Source organism: Lepisosteus platostomus, chromosome 4, assembly GCF_059453375.1.
Source record: "Lepisosteus platostomus isolate fLepPlt1 chromosome 4, fLepPlt1.hap1, whole genome shotgun sequence".
Taxonomy (NCBI): Eukaryota; Metazoa; Chordata; class Actinopteri; order Semionotiformes; family Lepisosteidae; genus Lepisosteus; species Lepisosteus platostomus.
In genome coordinates this window covers 15,412,103-15,431,504 of record NC_142614.1, presented here as the reverse complement: position 1 = coordinate 15,431,504, position 19,402 = coordinate 15,412,103, and the positions used below count along the sequence as shown (strand labels likewise).

The window sequence follows — 19,402 nt, the reverse complement described above, 5'->3', positions numbered from 1 at the left end:
GAACCCACAGGACCAAAATCCTGTCTGGGCATTATCGTGGCAAGACCTGTGCGTGTGGGTGGTAGAACACGCCACTGGCGTGTAGGAAGGTCATGTCTTTGCACACAGCTTGCAGACCCCCTGGCACTGGTAACTCTCCGCTGTTTCAGCCTTGACATGTGGACTGGAATCGGGACCTGCAAGGAAAGTTTTGACTCTATGCTTTAATGTGGCGGATTTCTAATTGCTTTTGTTTATGTGATTGTAATAACAGTCTGAGGTTATTCCAGCACAAACAGATCATAGGACTTCCCAGCTCCTAGTAATTACAGGAAATTTATGTTTACAGAAGTACCATTTTCAACTTGTTTCCCTTTCACGTGCTTAACCTAATGCAACAGAAAGCATGTATCTGATGCATCAACAAATGAAGTATTATATTTATCAATTCATCTAGGTAGTTGCACCACACGAGTAGAAAAAGAAAACTCTGCTAACTGTACTAGTTAGTTCTTTAGGAAATAAAATAATCTTTTTTATTACGACTGAGTTTAACCTTTAAGGAGGCTTGGTGGCAGGGTCTTTGCTTTAATTTGAGTGTGCTGAGTTAATGTTTGTGTTTGTGAAACCCATAGAAAAAAGAGTTGTGGATCTCTCAGATAAGATATCACCCTGGCCAGCCTGGGACCTGATAATCTAGACTGCGCCCCACCTCCCTGCCCCCACCTCAGAATTGACCCCTGCACAGTGTCCTAGGCACGTACAGCCCCCTGGCATGGTGCTCTTAAGTTTCACCTGCGCTGGTGAAGAGACCAGCGGAGGGCAGTGAGTGCTGCTACTGAGAATTACAGGGAGATAATCATGTCTGACCATGTCTGAATGGTGTCCCATTCTCACCACCTGGGAACAAAGCCCCGTGCTGGGCTCCCACAGGCAGTCATTTGGACATCAGTCAGTTCTTATTTCAGAGGAAGGCCCTTTAGAATAGCTCATGCCGGTGTTCGTCAGGGAATGTGGGATGTTTCCACTGAATTACTCTGGGGGGTGTGATGTCACCTAGGTGACAGAATCCTCTTATTGAAATGATACTGGATTAGGGCAGCCGGCCCCAGCTCCCTGTGACACACACTAGTCCACTCTTATGGCTATTCTTCACTGTTGCACACTGTCTGCTCCTGGTTACGCCTGCTGAGTACTATATTGCTCTGCATTCCTTAAGCCTCATTTTATTGTCCATGTGTCACCATTTCTGTGTGTCCTCCTGCCTTGCGCCGTGTAAGGTATCACTACCTAAAATCCGGGACTGCATAGATTTATTAAAACCACCTTGTTTTTTCTGGCATTTCCACACTCGCATAGGCGATGGCTTTTAGTTTTCAACTGATGCCCTTTAGCCTTCGTGACGAGATGGTGTAGTAAATTGATCTCTTCCATGCTGGCGTGTGGGCTGAGCTCAGTACGATGCACGGGGCGGTGTTTACAATCAATGGGCAGATTGCGCTATAGCAGCAAGTCTCCTTGGGCAAAGGCATCACCAGCAAAACCAGCAACAGCAACAATAATAATGTGATAAGCCTTAAGTGATGTCCTGCTAGCAAAGCATCCTTTTTTCAGTGACATGTACCTCCTGTATCATCTCCCAAGCCTGCACAAGGCATGGAAAAGAATGGCTTTAAAGAGCAATGGAATGAGGTTTGAAACATCTGGACTGCTGATTTCCCACTTTGTAAGAAAACCTACTGGACAAGGTTATTTTATGTATGTATTAACTGCAGTAGCATAGAAGGCATTTTGACAAAGGTGAGGTGGATGAGTTGAAAGTAAACAAGATTTTTCCCTCTTCCAGATGTAGCCATTAGGAAAACATGCTTCATTAAGGACTTTTCCTTTGGAAGATCACTGCTGTGCTACTTGTTGTCAGTCAGTGATGTGTCCACATGACATTTTTGCAGTTATATCACAAAAACTGATTTCAGTATCATAGTGGCCCGCATATGAATCACGGTACTAAACACAGTCATTGCCTGTTTTTGCACATGATCTGCAAAGGGCCGGCAAACGTTTTTGAATCCATTTACAGTAGGCTCCCGAGTCAGTTTCACGTGCTCCAGGCATCACACATTATTATACCAATGAGGAGAAATAGCTGTCTAATACTATCCTGACCTCCTGCCTCTGTGGAGGTTTGCTCAAGGGCACAGGCTTGATCACCCGCTTGTATCTTGCAAAACCAGAACAAATGGCTTTGGTGTTTCCCAGCAATTTGTGTAAAGGAAGATTCATCTGTACTTTGAAGTCTCAGGAGTCCCACTTTTATGGACAAACTCCTGGTACTACAGGTTGCAGCTATTTTAATTTGTCACATGACACAGACATGACCATTGCTAGCAGTAAACCTTCTTCAACACTGGCTTTAGTTATTTCTCCTCATCTTTAGTTATTCAGCTTTATATTGTACTGAGTATTTCACCTGGAAAACAATACACATATTTGCAAAGCAAAGGATTTGTCAGTTGAAATGAGTAAACGCTGCAATTGGTCCTGCCTTATTCTCAGGATACAGAATCCATTATGATAGAAAGGCACTGACCGAAAGGCAGATGACATTGTCCTACTGACTCTTAATCTCTGCTGAACACATTTTTGGTGTTTGCTTGGCCAGAAAAGAGTACTATGAAAATACGAATGTAGAGTACTCAACTGAATGAGTTATTTTTATTTCAAGAGATAACAGAGGGGTCCTGCTGCTCCATTAGTGGAAATCATAAATCAAATTATGTTTAAGTGTAATAATAACTGGAAATCAAACAACTTATGACAGTATATTGTATCTAACTAGGTTATAACAAGAGAAAAGACTCAGAATGATAACTGAAAAATACAGAGCACTATTTTTAAGATTAGCTGAGCTTCCATGAGTTGCCATGTGGAATTTTGTCATCCAGCCAGACTGTGGTTAGTCCATAAATAACCAGTTGATGGTGTGTAAACTACGCAGAAAAGTCAAAGTCAAAGGAATGTAGTCTGAAGTCAAGAAAGCAGAGAGGCCTTCAGCTGCCGGATACGAGTGTAGTGAATACGCCCCTGCGTATAACAGGGATCTCAGCCACCCGGGCTGGTGGAGGTCTCCCTTAGCTCAGCCAGCAAGTTCCCTGTTGCGTGACGCCGGAGACCCGGGTTCGTGCCCAGGCAGTGAGGGACAAGCTGGCAGGGCAGGAGCGGCAAGGGCCGAAACGCCAAGAACCGTTACATGAGGATAATCAGGCGTTAGCAGTAAAGGGTCTAGAAATGTGCTGGTACTGTATGTTGTGGGAGGTGGATAATCAGAATCCTGGATTCCTTCGAAGAGGGTCTCCTTCCCGGATATCTTCCAAAGGCCTTCCTGCTCGCCCGTGCGCATCAAAGAGGTACCTAAGAGCACAAAGGAAAAAAAAATGCTGATTGGCGTGGAAATAAAGTTTCTGTGTGACCTTGGTGAGCCTGCTGCTCCCTTGCCTTGAGTCACTGGGTTTATCGGCTGGAAACTGCTAGCTGGGTTTGAGCTGGGCGAAGGGGCGTGTTTGAATAGGGAGTATGTAACCGGGGAGTGAGCCATGCTGGGGAAGATAGTGCTTCATTCCGAGTTACTCGTGATGCTATGCAGCAGAGACTTTTACCTGCTGATACTGCCCGTGCTTGTCAAACAATTTGATCTCATATTGCTTCTAATACTTTAATACCCATGGTGATGCCTCCTCGGTGTTGTGCCTGGTGTTGTGTCCCAGGGTTTTTGCATTTTGTGTTCGTTCTGTAGGCTTCTCACTGTTGCACATTTTAAGGTGGGAAAACACTGAGAAAAAAAAACAACTAAAAAACAAAGTGAACACAGATGACATGAACTAATCCCAAGTCTGATCAGCTGTGATCCACCATTTAGGTTAGCTCTTGACGTGCCTTTTCTGAAAGCACACAAGATGAGAAAGAGATCACCTCTTTCTGCTGAAAAATACCTTTTGCAAACAAATGCGGCAAAGTTTTAGTCACTGAACCTGTCAATTATGAAAGTAATTTACACAGCTGATTTGTTTTTTAAAAATAAATGGGATAATATTGAAATAAGAAGCTCATTCACCTCTGCATCTGATGGAAACCCCTCTGATTTGCTAAAAAAGTAACAGATATTATTGTGCACATCAATGTTTTCTGCTTTTCTTATACTTCCTTGAGCTGTGATCCTCACCAGGAAAAGTGAACTGAAAACGGATGTACTGATGAGTATACTTTTTGAGAATAACTATAAAAGGAAGAAGCAGATGTGTGCTATAGAAGTAACCTACAATGACATTCTCTGAACTGCCTGCTTATTATTAAATGTTTTGGTCAGAACACATTGATTTGTAATTTGATCTGTCACATTTTTAACCTCCATCTTCATGTAAAATATATGCATAAGAGCTTAAGATTGTTCAAATAAGCAGCTGCTGTACAAGCTAAAGGTGTTAGAGTAATCAGTCGATTCTTAAGTGGCGGTATCCAGTGCTGAAAAAGGAACGCAAACTCAAGAAAACCCTTTTTAAATGCCAAAAAGCAGCGCTAACCACATGAAAGATGGCTCTAGAATGAGGACTGATCAAAGGCAGGTCAGCTCCTTGAGTTCCAAGCCCTGTTCCCCAGCAGGATGGCTGATGTCCCAGCTGCAGCTGTGTCCAAGAGATCTGCAGCCAGCACAGGCCTGTGCTGTTGTTTCCTGACGCGGCGGGAATCTAGCTGGGGCCGGTACAGCCTAGTCTGAACCGGAGCCTGGAAAGTGCTCTCTGGAGTCGAGCTCCTGCTCTTGCTGACAGCGTGTGGGAGGGTCCTCATGCTGGGCAGTGGCCTACTTTTGAGCAGAGGAACTGACTGGAGTGTTTCATAGTGCATTTATAGCTTGCCAGAGGCAATGCTCACGCCTTCGCAAGCCAATCAAGATTCTCTAGGCTGTTGAGGAAAATAGAGAACAAAACAAACTCTTGTGGAATATTTGCAAGCCATACATTTCATGCAATTCTGAATTTCCCAGAGCAGTTCCCCACAGTTTCCAGTGTCAATACAAAGATCTGTGTATAGTTTGTGTTCATCATAGAGTGTTTAGTCAAAAGAGGCAACCAGTCTCTTTGTGCCACCTTTTCACAGATATGCAGACGTATGCCGTTGGGAAAATTCCTGTTTTTGTGAGTTTGAGTGGTAACACTAGGTCTGTGAGCAGAAGTTCCCTTGCTGCAACCCAGGGTTTCAGCATAACCATATGCTGATCTAAAGTTAATGAAAATAACTTTATCTTCTGACTACATCAAACTCCATGACGCATCAAGGTATTGGGATGGGAGTTTCGTGGGATGTCACAGTAGTTAGGTTAGTTACATTAGTAGCATCATATCTGTTCAATGCGGAAGTGAATTGCACAAGACAGTTGCAGGGGCTGCAGTTTTATCTGGTTAATGTCACTTGCCTACAGAAGGTACTCACTGTCAAAGCTTCATCACTAAGAAGGCTCAGACCAAAAACTGATGTTAACCATAAAACAAAGATGCTCACCCTATGTCTAGCCTCACCCTGAACAATTTTGACTAAACCAGCAAATGTGAAGTATAGCATTAACTGCTGTGTAATTTTGTGTAATACCTGTTCTAGACCTGGTTAAAAAAAGCCTAATGTTGTGTCTGAATCAGGTCTCTACTTCTCCTGTATAACAGTTCAGGTAGAGACTTGCGCCCACAAAGAGTCCGGTTGAGAAAGAAAACATCTTACACATGTTGTGCTGATTCACTCGGTAGTAGGAAGTTGTTGCTGTTTCAAAAACAGTGGAACAAAGACAGGTTTTAATTAATCGTAAACAGAACAGAACTTTTACTGTTGAAAAAGCATGTTTTATATTACAGTCCTTTAAGGCCTGTGTTTGTATTGGAAGAAAGGGAGAAGAGAGAGAGAAAGAGGAGATAAGAGAGAGGCAGTGAGTAAGCACACACTGTTTGGTAAATGAGTCTTGTGAAACACATCTAATCAGGATTTACTGTTCAACGTGCACCATTGGCAAACTGACGCAAAGTCTTTTATTCAGCTGCTTTGAGGCGCTTGTCTAAGACCTGGCTGTCAAAAAGTCTAGTCTCGGGAGTATTTAATGTCTCACTACACAGGCTGGCTTTCCACCCTTGGCATCCTCGTCAGGGGCCTGGTATAGGATATCAAGTGTGCTTCTGATCAGAAGGAACCAGCTGCTGGCTTCTTCTCAGTGACTTTGGACCTTGTGGTGGGAGTTGGAATCTTGGTGCGAAAGGGTTAAACATCTGCCTGAACATTTAGAGTGTCACTGAGTTCATATAGAAGCTATTCGTGGTTTATGTTTGGTTTGGTCAATGCCAGAGAGTCAGAGCTGAGGGGCAGTCTTCCTTGAATAGAGAAGAGCACAGGCATGGCTTCAGAGTGACAGACACAGCAGATCTTTAGTTTTAGCTCCAAGCGGCAGCTTAGCTTAACTTCTGCGTCTCTTTAGGGTTTTGAAAGACAAGTCCAGGGGAGCTACATGTAGAAAAAAGCTATAGGCACGTAGGGAAGAGATATCACAACATTGGCTCTGGATGCAATGCAGAAGGCTTTTCATTTTGCTCACTTGAGACTAAGGGCTAATGACAAGTAATGATGAGTAATGATAGTGATCACGTCCTTGTTGTGGAATGGTTTCAGTAAAGGTAAGCCATGTTTTTTAGACTTCTTCAAAAAGTGATCTCCTGTTACGCTAGGAAGCGTATGTGGAAGTCACTAAAAACAGACGGATAAAAATCTTGTTCACTGGGTATTGTGAAAAAAGATCATATGTTGCTGGTGCACTGTCTAAAAAATCATCGTGTTATAAATCCACATGATTTCTGTGCATGAAAGAGTTAAAATGGTGTTTCACTTAAGATTCAGTCCAAGCCGGAATCTGCAGGCAGTTGTAAATTGTGGTGCAGACTTGGAAAGCTGCACTCGTGTGTGGTGACACATTTTACAGAACAAAAACAACCAACAGCAGTAAAGCCTAAAATCATAACAGCTATTTGCGGGAAAGATTTAGTTGGATAACTTTGCACACTGTGAAATCTAGCAGGAAATAAACTGGTGGCCATAACAGGATGAAAGAAAAAACAGGAAAATATTTGCCATGTAGCAATCAAGTACTCCTCCTTGTGGGAGGCTCTCCCCCTCTGATTGCTAAGCGTCTTTAATATAGGACTCAGTTGACAACAGATCCTCATTTGCAATGAAAGCCTGGAGGGCACCCATTCACCCAGCAGAGCATGGCAAATTATGAGGAGTATATTGCTCAAGGTTACGCCAGCAGTGCCTCACCCGGGATTCGAACCCACAACCCTCCAGTTTGAATCAGTTCAACCACTTAGCCTGACTGCCACCCACGCTTGTGGGCAGTGATATAAACGGATTCATCCTGACAGGTCTTACTAAATAGAACTTGCACAGGCCTGAAGGGCTATCTGAGTGCGAACACTCTCCATAAAGAAGACAACAGAGTAAAACAAATGCATTTCCGCGCTCCTTTTCTGGGTGTTTTAACCCAGACGTGGACATAAAAACATTTGCTTTTTGCTTTTGCTGTGATATGCATCAACTGCAAATGCATAGCTGTGATCTTTGAAAAAAAAAAAATAGAACTAGCTGCCCTGACTGGAGCATGAGTCTTAAATAAGAAAGTGCTCTGGGAGAGTTAATGTCAGTTTGTTTTTTTATTTTCCAGAGGCATCTGGTTCTGGTAGAGAGTTGCCTGTAGGTGTGTGCCCTGCTGTTGCTTATATCAGCAGTGTACAAGGATTGCAAGTCAGTGCCCACATCATGTACAGTATCGGGACATCTGATATATACGGTACCTGGGCTCCATTATGTTAGGCCCCAGCTGTGGTCCTTGGTCATCCCCAGTCGGTGGTGTTTTGTGTTAGAACTCAACACTAATGTAAAGAATCTACTAAACAATACAGATTGCAAATCCCATCGGAATTTCCCCTCTAGGGGAAACACTACGTTAGCCAGAATGAGCAGAGCTGCCTCTTCCAGGGTGTATCATTTACCTTTAATCTTTGCAAACAGCAATTCAGTCCAGGGCAATTTCTGTGCCTGTTGCAGATTTTGGTTTAACAGATTGTCTCCCTTGCTTGTGTGTATGTGTGTGTCTATGGAAAACCACACAAGCCTGTTGGCTCAAGTATTGATTTTCGCTGTCTGGGTTAAGGTTGAAAGTGTCATTGACCATGAAGAGCAGCAGCAATTGTGATAAAAGCGTAACCTGACCTCTCTTCTCTCCCAGCTTTTACAACTGTGACACCGCTTTTCTTAAAGGTGTAGGTGTTGCAAAAGCAGGACACACCTTCTTTCTCCTTAAAAGAGGACGTGTTGCACTGGGTTTTCATGAAAGGGAGCTCAGAAATAAAAAAGGGCTTGTCTACACGTCAGACTATCGAAAAACGACCTCATATTTGCAATATTACAGCACACAGACAATGACCAAACCAGCAGGTGAGGTATGTAATGCAATCAAAGGGACAGCATCCAGTCTGACACGTTGCCACAGACTTGCAAACAAAGAGAGTCCAGTCAGGTGCAAGAGAAAACGGGCGACATCATAAACATTTTGACTAAGGGGCTGCCCATTGGTCGAAGGCAAAATTGCACAAAAGCTGTCGCACATCTTTGCTTACTCATGCAGTGGCAACAAATCCTCCAACAATCAACGAGTCACAGATCTGTATGTTTCCAGCTCTTCCGCAGGAGACCTCCCCTCTCCCGAGATGGAATTCTCATGTTAAAGAGCAAGTGTCCAGCCAGTTAACCTGTGATCTGATGTAACAAGGTAGTCACATTCCGAGACAATGGGGCACAAAAGAGAGGGAAATGTTTGAGAATAACTAGGTGCAAAGGGACATTCTTTCATTCTGATTCTTTGACCCCACTGCAAGCCCGGTTTTATTTTGTTTTGTTTTGAGGTCTTGCATGCTTTCTTACATCAGGGGAGAACATAGACAAGAGAACCTGGAAGAGCATGTTCGGAAATGAATTACTGTAGGTGGTCCTTTTGTTCATCTAGACACGCTGGTCCAGTCTGTATTTGATCTTGCCCTTACCATGAGCCATCATGAACTCAGGACATCAGACCATGAGAAGGGTTACAAAAAAGAGGAGGTGAAGAGGCCTGTTTAGTGAACAGGGCACCTTGATATCAACCAGCAGAGTTTCAACATTAATGCTGAGGGACTGAATCCAGGAGGACTCAGTCCTGATGTCAGCAGGGTTGAAGACCAACAGGCCAGATGAAACCTTTCGTTGCTCGAGAAGATACCGGCAAACATGAGGCTTTTCCTCAGAATCCTTCTGAGGTCCCGCAGGGAAAACTGTCTGATCCTGAATGTATTAACTCTTGTTCCTGTGTTGTTGTAATTTGAGGGAAAGGATATTAAAACAAAACCCTGTGTGTTAATTCCTGATTAATGATTGAGGTCTGGCGCTAATGAGGTTAGGAGATTATAGAAGGGTTGTGCTGCCGGGGGAAAGTGGCAGATGTGCCTCACGTCAGAATGCGCTGAACTTAAGTAGAAGGTTCAAGTTAGTCCCCTCCTCCCTTAAGGTTACTTAAGATACAGATATGCATTTGCTGGCTAAAACTATGCAAACCTCCACCAGATAATGCCCTTTAGCACATTGCAGTCTGATCTTGTTGGCTCTGTGAATCACAGCAGCACTGGGCCTGGTCAGGACTAGGATGGGTGAAGCCAGTTTTCTCCTGGTAGTGGTGTTGGTGGTCCAGTAGGTGGCGCTCTTGCCACTGGACCAGAATTTGTAAACCCACGTCTCAATACCGTATCTGGAGACCGTGACTGGGGCTGTAAGAGGTGCTGTCCTTTGGATGAGACGTGAAACTTGGGTCATGGCTTCTGGGTCATTAAAACGCATTGAAACTCACATGGCACCGGTGGTCACTCTGGTGTCCTGGCTAAACTCCACTCTGTGCTGTACAGTCTGGCCTTCTCAAAGTTCAGCTGTTTAAACAGTTTCTCTCTTCTTCACTTCCCATTTCTGCTGTAGAATAGCAGTATTGTGACATCCACGTGGGGCTGCAGATGTACATAGTATGGATGTCCTGCATGTAAAGACATGCCCCTGACACGAAAACGTTATACAGATGCAAGGACTTATTACTAGTTTAATGGCCTGAGCCTCTGTAAGCAGTGTCCTGTATTTAAACATGGTTCTGAAATATTCCAATCCCTGTTTTATCGTAGTCTTCTCACAGGGAGCTGAAAATTCAACCAGTTCCAGCAGTGTTCAGCAGGACTGGCATCTGGGGATTGTTGTGGCCAGGCAAGGTGATAGACTTCTGTGGTCATGAGAATTGTTAATTTTAATCTGCTCGACCTGTGTATGTCCCTGTGGACTAGGTGTTCCAGTGTCCCAGCTGCCACAGTTAGACAGCGCTAAACCAGATGGTTATTCTTAGACCAGTCCTACAGACAGGTTTGAGCTGGAGTGGTTTAGCCACACAGCCAAGATCCCTGTTTTCTGTTGGGTTACACTTTTAGCAGCCCTCTGATTACGCAGTCTGGTCTGAACACTGTTTGTTCCAGTATGGTGCGGCTCCACTGGGGCGCAAGATTGCATAATCGTTTCTGGCAGTGAAGGGCTCCATTCATTCAGCTCCTTGGCTAATAGCATGGGTGTGACATTTCAGAAGCCCTTGACTTATAATGACAGCTCAGTCTGTACATCTCTGCCAGACAAATGTGTCCTGGGGTAGTGACATTTTAATCACTGTTGAAAATACATTGTGTTTTCAAGCAGGATAAGGATTTTCAGTTTCAAAAAGTAGCACGTCTGAGAAGGAAGCTTACAGTTAATAACATTACTGACCCCAGCAATAAAAGGCACTTCCTTTTATAAATAAGAGTACTTGTCATCAAGATGAAAAAATAAAAACGAGTTTGAAATACCCATGAAACCAAACATGAAATATTTCCCTTCCAGGAAATCACACAAATTGTTGAAAAGCCTTGACAGGCCCACAGCTGTAAGAGAAAGAAGTCTTCAGAGTGTGCTCTGGGAAAGAAATGTGGTACCGAGTCACTGAATATTGACAGGCATTAGACCGATGGGAGTGTGTGTTAAGGGGTTGTCTTTTCTGGTCCGCAGTGAAGCCTGTGATTGCTCCACCAGTATTCCTTTTCCAGAAGACGGCGCTGCCAGTGAAGGTCAGTTCTCACTTTAAATTATTTTGCACCCCAAATGAGGATTAGAAGCATTAATCACTGCAGTACTCGTACATGTAAACATTTTAAAGTTTGAAGTGATGCTCACAGAAGGGTAGCTTATGAAGCCACAAGTTTCTTGTATTCTAATTTGAGCCAGATTGAACAGATTTCTTAAAGTGATGTGTTTCTACATCTTGTGTAATATGAAGTGATGTAACCAGAAAATAGAGAATCATAAATCAGAATAAATTAATACAAAGAAGACAAAGATGTTTTAGTATCGTGTTTTGTTTTACAGAGGCTGGCTGAAGACTCTGTAGACGGGATTGGTAAGTACAACAAATTCATCAAATTGATAGTATTCACCGCCTTAATAACATTGGTGCTTTTCCTATGAAACCTATGCCCTCAAATACTTTAGACACCATGGGAGCACATTTGACCTGCAGGTTATATGCAGGTTTTTTTCAGGACCTCCAGAAATGATGCTTCTGTTTTGTGCTTTTAATTACAAATATTTTAATATTGTGTCTTGCAGTGGTAATTATTAGATCTGAGCTGGTAGACTGGAGTCATGAGAGGCTCCCACCCTTTCAGGCTCTTATGTGATCTTAGTGACAGTGATGTTTTGACCCTGAAACCTGTGCCTTATGAGAGAGAAATCTTAGCAAATGACTTGTCAAGTCTTCCTCTCACGGAGTTATGGGCTTGGATATATCCCTAACAATCCTCTTGTTTCATGATCTCTTACTCTACAGGTCTGGGAGCGAGTCCCGGAAAACGCGGGCGTTCCTTCACCTTCCCTTCTCCAAGCGCCTCCTACAGGGCAGGGGAGACAGGTGGGTGTGTCAGCCGGGGGCTCCCAACCTCAACAGAACTGAGAGTCATTGTCTCACAATGTCATCCTGCTGGCAGCATCCCCCAGCCTTTAACAATGGGCTAGAAACCAACAACTTAAAGCATTTTAGTCCCTCTAGGGGAACGTTCTGTTTTTGTGCTGTATTAGGCTTGGTTGTTTTTCGAATAAAATAGCAAAACTGATCACAGAACCGGGTTCATGGGGTCAACCGGAGCCATAGTTGTTTTTCTCACCTGAGCGATATGAGTGAACTTTTTGGAAACCTCCTCTGTGCTCTTTCAGCTCTCGTTGCGGCAGTTGTGAGCCCTTAATAAAAACCGGAGTGCTTGAGGAATGCTGCGCTGATTGGAGTTGTAGAGTGGAAGCAGGAAATAAGGCCCATCTTTTCCTGTCTCTCCAGGTCCCTCAGACAGGCAGCAGAGAGAGCGGTCCTCCTCGGTGTGCTCCTTCTCCTTCCCTCCTTCCCGCCCAGGTAGGGCTGTCTGTCGTGGACACTGCGTAAAGGCGTCCTTCCCTCTGCACGTCATCGTCAGTAGTCGAGGCTGCAGAAGGGGCCTAGGCGCCTGGAGAAAGGTTTAATAATGCCGTGTGCACTTGTCTGTCTTGTCTGAAGACCCCATGGCAGAGATTTTAGACAAGGAGTTGCATCAGTGCATTAGAAGGTTTTCACAGTGGCCCAAGGCTCCAGCTGGATGGCCGCTCTGTCATTAATCCATGGCGATCACCTGTTGCAGGGGAGCTGCCGTCCACTGAAGGAGCTGTTTTGACCTGATAAAGTACTACTGCTAGATATGACTCGACAAAAACAACAGGCCATATCACCCTGCAACTCACTGACGCTAAGCAGGTGTGAACCTGGTCAATACCTGGATGGGAGACCTCCTGAGAATACTAAGGGTGCTGCTGGAAGAGGTGTTAGTGGTGTCAGTAGGGGGCACTCACACCTTTTGGTCTGTGAGGGTCCTAATACCCCAGTATAGTGACAGGGACACTATACTGTAAAAGAGTTCCATCCTTCGGATGTTTCCGAAAAGAGTAGGGGTGTAACCCCGGCATCCTGACCAAATTTCCCATTGGCCTTTACCAATCATGGCCTCCTAATAATCCCCATCTCTGAACTGGCTTCATCACTTTGTTCTCCTCCTTACTGATAGCTGGTCTGTGATGAGTACACCAGGTGGGGCTACACATTGATGGGGGTGCAGGAGAGTCCCCATTACCCCTCAAAGTAAAGCGCTTTGAGGGGAGTTTCCAGAAAAGTGCTATATAAGTGTAAGCAAATATATTATTATTAAAAGAGGTGAGTTTGAGAAAAGAGGTGAGCTTTTATTATTAAAAGCATGTGAGTTTCACAATGTGATGAGAAAAAAACAGTGGGAGCTCCAGTTATGATATTTAAGGCATGGGACATCTTGTCTTGGGTAGATTGCTTTCTGCTTTTCTAGTTTCTAGTTTTAACCTTAGTAGATTGAAAGTAGAATTGTTCTGACTTTGAATGTGTTTTTTTCTTCCTTTTATTTTCCAGTCTCAAGAAAAAATGTGTTCATGCCTTCGAGTCTATGCAACCCTAACATCAACAGCAGCAGTCCTGTAGATACAGGTGGGTACTGTTGTTGATTCAGACTCCCGGGCAGGAAATTATGAAGGAACAAACACAATTTTAATGCAGAGGTTTTGCATTAAAGTGAAGTGGTTTTGCAGTCAGGAAAGGCCTAGCTTCATTTCTCATTTGTATATGAAGGAATGTTGAGAGCACTTTTTGCAAATTTCATTGTTTGTACCCCATCACAGAGGTGGTCTGAACTGTGTACCACAGAGCTACAATTAATTTTGAGTTTTGAAACCTTCAGAGATATGCAGATGTGTTTGCTTCTCAAGTCCTCAATTAACTAACTAGTTGCGGTTAAATAGGAGAATGTGTTTTCAAGAAATCTCAGCATTAAAGCTTTTATAAAGAGTCAAAAAGCTAAATTGCTCAATTTTCTGTTTTTCTATTTTCCTATAGCTTGGCATGTATAAGTGTTTCTGTTTTGATCAGTTCCAATTAATTAAAATTCAATTGAAATTAGAGCACTTCTCTCAGGAATAAGGGAGAGTGATATGCAGTAAGTTAGCTGTATTATACTAAACCTGAGAGGAAACAAACTCTTCAGTTAAATCACTTTGATTTTTACCAGTGACAAATTCCAATCCATATACTTAATGACAGTTTAGGGTTTCTGTTTACCTTTGTTGAGATATTTTAAATTAGTTTGTTGAAGGGCAGGCAGATGTATTTAATATATCAGAGCATCAATACGGATTGTAGATGTTTCTGAAATGTTTGGCTTTTTAAGGTTTTTAATCTTAGTTTGCAGGCAAAAGAAAACCACCACTCAATGCTTCCTTCTTTTAAAGCGTTAAATCTTTTCATTACACAATGAAATAGTTGGAATTTTTGAAAAGGCAAGTGTATGAAACTGTGCCAACACATTTTTTTCATTTTCAAAAAAAGAAGAAGGATGTTTTGCATACTTGAAATCCATGGCCTAGCAATAAGGGTTCCTCTTCAGAAGGAATGTATTTGTTAGTGGAGGCCTCACATGTGATCGCGATTGCTGTTTTCTCCCAGCAGATTGTTCAGCGTGGAAAGTGAAAGGGCCCGTGCTGAGGCCGGCCACCCTCCAGGCTCCCAGACCACACAGCATCTCCCCGCCTCTGCCTGCAGAGGGGTCCTGCAGCCTGACCACTGCTGACACGCCCTGCTCCGGCCGGGCGCCAGACCAGCAGGTGAGCTCAAGTCACTACCGCCACCCACCAGCAAATCAAGAATGACCTCTTGTGACCTTTGGTTAGGAAAAGCCAAAGGGCGGTAGTGAATGTGAAAATAAAAGAATTATCCTGCAACTCACAACTGGCAGCCTGCTGAAGCTAAGCAAGTGTGAGCCTGGTCAGTACCTGGATGGGAGATTGATTAGTGCACTGAGCTGGGCATGTCTGGAGAGGAGAATGGTGATTGGTGCACTGAGCTGGGCGTGTCTGGAGAGGAGAATGGTGATTGGTCCACTTAGGTAGACATGTCTGCAAGAGGGGAGAGGTGATTGGTGCACTGAGCTGGGCATGTCTGGAGAGGAGAATGATGATTGGTGCACTGAGCTGGGCATGTCTGTGAGAGGAGAGCAGGCCTCCCTCTTGGTACTTTATCTCTTAAACTGTCCTATACCTTCATTTTAATCTTTGCTATTTTGGCCTATGTAAACTTTTGAAATCATTCACTTATGCAGTGAATACGACACCCCTGTTGAGCTAAGGTCAACACTTTCTGTTGTTTGTTTGGTCAGCCCCCTCCAAATGATCGTTCTACAAAGAAACAGATTCCGAAACACGTTTAAATTTGTTTTGAGGAAAAAATAACAACAGTCATTGTTTACTCACTGATTACAATTGAGTCACTGTGTTGCAAACTCAGCTTAATTTGGTAAGCGCCCCCCCAGCTCAAACAACACACACATCAACAGAATGTGCTGTCCTTTTTGTTTCTGATCAATAGGCACCAACAGAGCTCCACAGTTTTCCAAGAAGTCGCCCACCAGGCATAGAGTCGGACACCACTTTCCCATCTTCCACTTTCCCTCAGCTTGTGCCTCCTCAGGCAGACAGGTAACCAGTGTATCTGTATCAAGTCTCAGGCGGAGGAGTGCTCCTCTGGTCTGGGGATTGTGAAAATTAAACCCTTGCTTTATAACCATTGATCTGCAGTTTGAATACCCTCTGCCAAACAGCACGTACAGCAGTTCACAGACAAGGAGTAATGAACTTTTGTTTAATACACCTGAAACTTTCAGTAAGTTTTTTTTTAGGCGTTCCTGCCCCTGGAATATTTGGTGGCAAATTGGTGGTAATAATAATCCACATTATTATTATTATTATTATTATTATTATTATTATTATTATTATTAGTCCTAAAGGTCTATTACCAACATGTAAAGCAAAATGAAGTCTTGTTCCAATATTATATGTGAGTGGAAACAATGAAATATGCATAGTCTGTGTTGAGAAATGAAAGCTTACAAACATAAGTAGCTTGATCCCATCAGAGCTGATTGTAGGGGGAAAAATACATCTATGATCATCGTGGGGTTTTGACTGATTGTGTTATGTAGATGTATGTTTCAGAGAACAAAAGTCAGACGTTTCTGTTGAAAATTTATCAATGTGGGAATTTCTTTTAAGAACTGCCCTAGTGCCGGTGTTGCTATTTTAGTTTGGTGACTGAGGACGAAAGTGTTTAACTTCAGGTGACAAAACATGAGCTGGTATAGTGTTGTTACTGTATGTGCCCAGTAATAGGGACTGCTTTAAGCATGACTGGAAATAGATGTTGTTTAGAACAAAGATTTAAAGTGAAAACTAAAAAAAATCAAATTTGTACAGAAGCTTGGAAAGTCCTGGTTACCCTTGTTGGTGAGGACACGGCTTCAAAGGTAAATCTGTTGGCATCTCGTCCTTCTCTGCAGAAGTCCTGTGAAAATGGACCTGGTTGCCACAGAGAGCAGTTTCCCATTTGTGTTTGGGGAAAACATGAGCGAGAGAGTTTTGGTGAGTATATCTGGTTTCATATTTAAAATACTTTTCTAACTAATTAACCAGGCAAGTAGCTGGAAACCCAATAAACTATGAGAAAGAAATGTTATTTTAAAGCTGACACTCAGGATAGGCCTTAGTTCTGCACTGTTGTGTATCTGTAGTCCCAGGGCTGTCTTTATATTATCACTAATTGGCGAGTCATGCGGTGCTCGTTTCCTATCGGGCTTTGGTCTGTGTCGATCCTGCCACTCTGACAGTGGTGAATTCCACTACTCCAAAAAGGTCGGCCTCCTCTCACTGGAGACTTCAAGGGGATTGTGTCACCTTAAGGAGCTCAATAACATGTTTAATTTAATTACACCTGCAGGTCTGTATAATCACATCTGCTAGCAGAGAATGGGAGACAAGAGTTAAAATATCAAGAGTTATTAGCCGATTTGGCTTCAGTGTTCATCAGAAATGAATATTGAGTTTAACTAAGGAATCCCAGCTGTTCACTGTTATGGTTCTTAAACTGATCGCCTGGTATGTGAACAGGTCTGATGTTTCCAGATTTAATTGCTTATGCAGAAACAAGAATGTGAAGTTAATTTTTAAAGATGTGTAAGGAGCAAGGCTGTGCACGTTTATCACATAAGTTCTTTGTTAAAAATGAAAATGAATACATTTTTAAACTTGTTTCCATTCAAAACTGATATCTTTGGCTCTATTTTGTTTAAATAGGACTGTTATTTACCAACATGACTGTTCAAAGTACAGACTTTTGTACTAGCCTTTTCATTACCCAGAGAGCACTGGACGCCAGAGTTTTTTCATTTCTACAAAAGTTTAACTGAATTTGGCATTAATCACTGCATTAGCTTTGGATTGATGTTTTTTACTTTGATCTGTTAAAAAACCTCATGTTTTATACTCCACGTGTTTAACAGGAAAAATCTGTAACTGTAAGTATAGTATGAAGTGGATATAATGTCATAATATTCTGTCCATCAATTTTTGGACTGAGGGCACTTCTGTGTCGTTTTGGCTAGCAGATGAAAACCTTTTAGAACGTCACAGTTTTTAAGACATAGATTTCCCTGCAGTGAAATGTTGAAAAATGAAGCTGCATTTAAGGTAAACGAATAGTTGCTTTTCATTTGAAAGCCCCACAGTGTTCAGCGGCCCTGTGCCGTTAGACCTGTCAGCCATGTACTGTAAGTTTCCTCACTCAATCGCTGGAGCTGACGTTGATGTGTAAAGACAGCAGTCGATTTCCCTCCTCCCAGAGCCCTATGAAGACTCCGGACGCTGACGTATCGGACAACAGCGAAGACAGTGCGACTGCCCCAGAGTCCAGCTCCTCTGAGTCCGAGTCCGACTCCGACTCCGAGTCCCCGACCTGCGGATCACCGCATGGAAGTAAGTGTTGCCCTGCGTGTCCCTTCCTGGAGTTTCCATTCAGCTACACAGCCCCTGACTTGACACAGGCTGGGGACGCTTTGTTCTCGGTCTTCGATCTCGATTTGATTGCGCAGAACTGTGCAGAGCTGCCACCGAGTCCCAGTAACTCACAAACCAGACAGTCCCCTCGTTTGATTCAGCCTATTGCAGGCAGGTATCTGGTCTCAGAATGTTATCCAGCAGTTCCTTGACCGTTTTCTTGAAGGTTCCCAGAAGGAAACAGTCAGCGACACAGCAGGGCAGTTGGCTAGAGACCACCAGAACTCTGTACAAAGTAGTACATCCCTTTCAATATGGAATGTCCCTGCAGTTAATCTTCTGTAGCTGTTCAGCCCCCAGTGTTCTCCGGCTGCTCAGTAAATCACAGGCGTTATAGTCTGACAGCGTTCTGCAGGGCATTGGCAACATCAGCTGGAAAACGTGGTGCCTTCTGTCTCACAGGATCTGGGAGACCGTAGGCTGACCTTGTGAATAAGGGATGTTTTTGTGTGACAACAATCAGAATTCACTTCACAATTCCCGGGTGAACTAAGGCTGCTGGAGGAGTTTCTCTTTTAATCCAAGATTTTCCATAAAACTGAGGTGACTTGATGATTCTTTCCAGCCTTCTCTCTCAATTTCCTTGGCATCCCTGAATCGTTTGCCCTTCACCTTACGGTGTTTTTTTTGCCCCCTTGTGGCAGTAGTTGTAGTTGCAACAGAAAAGATCCTAGATCATACAATAGCCTGTTGAAGAGCAGAGCGGTTTGCAGGAAACTGCTGATCATCAGCTGATTAACAGCTGCTGGCAGTTGAATCAACTTGTTTACATTTTGTTAATTTTTTTCCTTACTTTTTGTCATAAAACATGGAACTAAATGTTTGGAACAGAAAGGTACATTAAAATTATCCTGTTTGACAAAATCAGTGCTGTTACAAACAACATTCAGCTTTATAGTTTCTTTTTTAATACACTATCACCTTTGACTCCAGAAGCCAAAAGTTTGTATTTTACTTGACTTAAGTGGTCCTCCTCTCATATAGTTTAAAGTGTATACATATTCTAGACTCTTTTTATGGCCGTCATAATTCATAAAAATATATCTGAAATCAGAAACTATTTGTGTGCTCTTCACAAGGAATTTGAATCTGCTTTTTACTGCCAGTTATATGCCTTCAGTGCCATTGTCTGAGTCATATGGATGGCTTGTCTGCCTGTTCTATCTTGTACTGGGAGCCCACAATGGAGACATTAATGTCCATTGCTGCAGGCTTCAATTTCCAGTAGTTTTTCATACAATCCCAATTATTGCTAAAGAATATGCATCCTGTG

The 19,402-nt window shown here is 43.1% G+C and overlaps 1 protein-coding gene and 1 long non-coding RNA gene across 3 annotated transcripts in view; one reads left to right on the top strand and one right to left on the bottom strand.

Moving 5' to 3' along the window:
• Positions 1 to 19,402, top strand: part of LOC148672780 (ran-binding protein 3-like) — a 29,595-nt gene that overhangs the window by 2,497 nt on the left and 7,696 nt on the right. Inside the window, exons 2-10 of one of the 2 annotated variants that reach the window (XM_088628689.1) lie at positions 11,164 to 11,222; positions 11,521 to 11,551; positions 11,981 to 12,061; positions 12,482 to 12,553; positions 13,607 to 13,681; positions 14,693 to 14,850; positions 15,611 to 15,720; positions 16,578 to 16,659; positions 17,916 to 18,048. In XM_088628689.1, the coding sequence (XP_088484815.1) occupies positions 11,164 to 11,222; positions 11,521 to 11,551; positions 11,981 to 12,061; positions 12,482 to 12,553; positions 13,607 to 13,681; positions 14,693 to 14,850; positions 15,611 to 15,720; positions 16,578 to 16,659; positions 17,916 to 18,048 (801 nt within the window). The remainder of the gene's footprint in view (positions 1 to 11,163; positions 11,223 to 11,520; positions 11,552 to 11,980; positions 12,062 to 12,481; positions 12,554 to 13,606; positions 13,682 to 14,692; positions 14,851 to 15,610; positions 15,721 to 16,577; positions 16,660 to 17,915; positions 18,049 to 19,402) is intronic. The other variant, XM_088628690.1, reaches the window with a different exon arrangement.
• On the bottom strand, positions 2,859 to 4,994 carry LOC148672781 (uncharacterized). Its single transcript, XR_015935874.1, has 2 exons — positions 4,557 to 4,994; positions 2,859 to 3,390 (listed from the first exon to the last, which is right to left on the bottom strand). It is a non-coding gene; the product is annotated as an uncharacterized LOC148672781 (long non-coding RNA).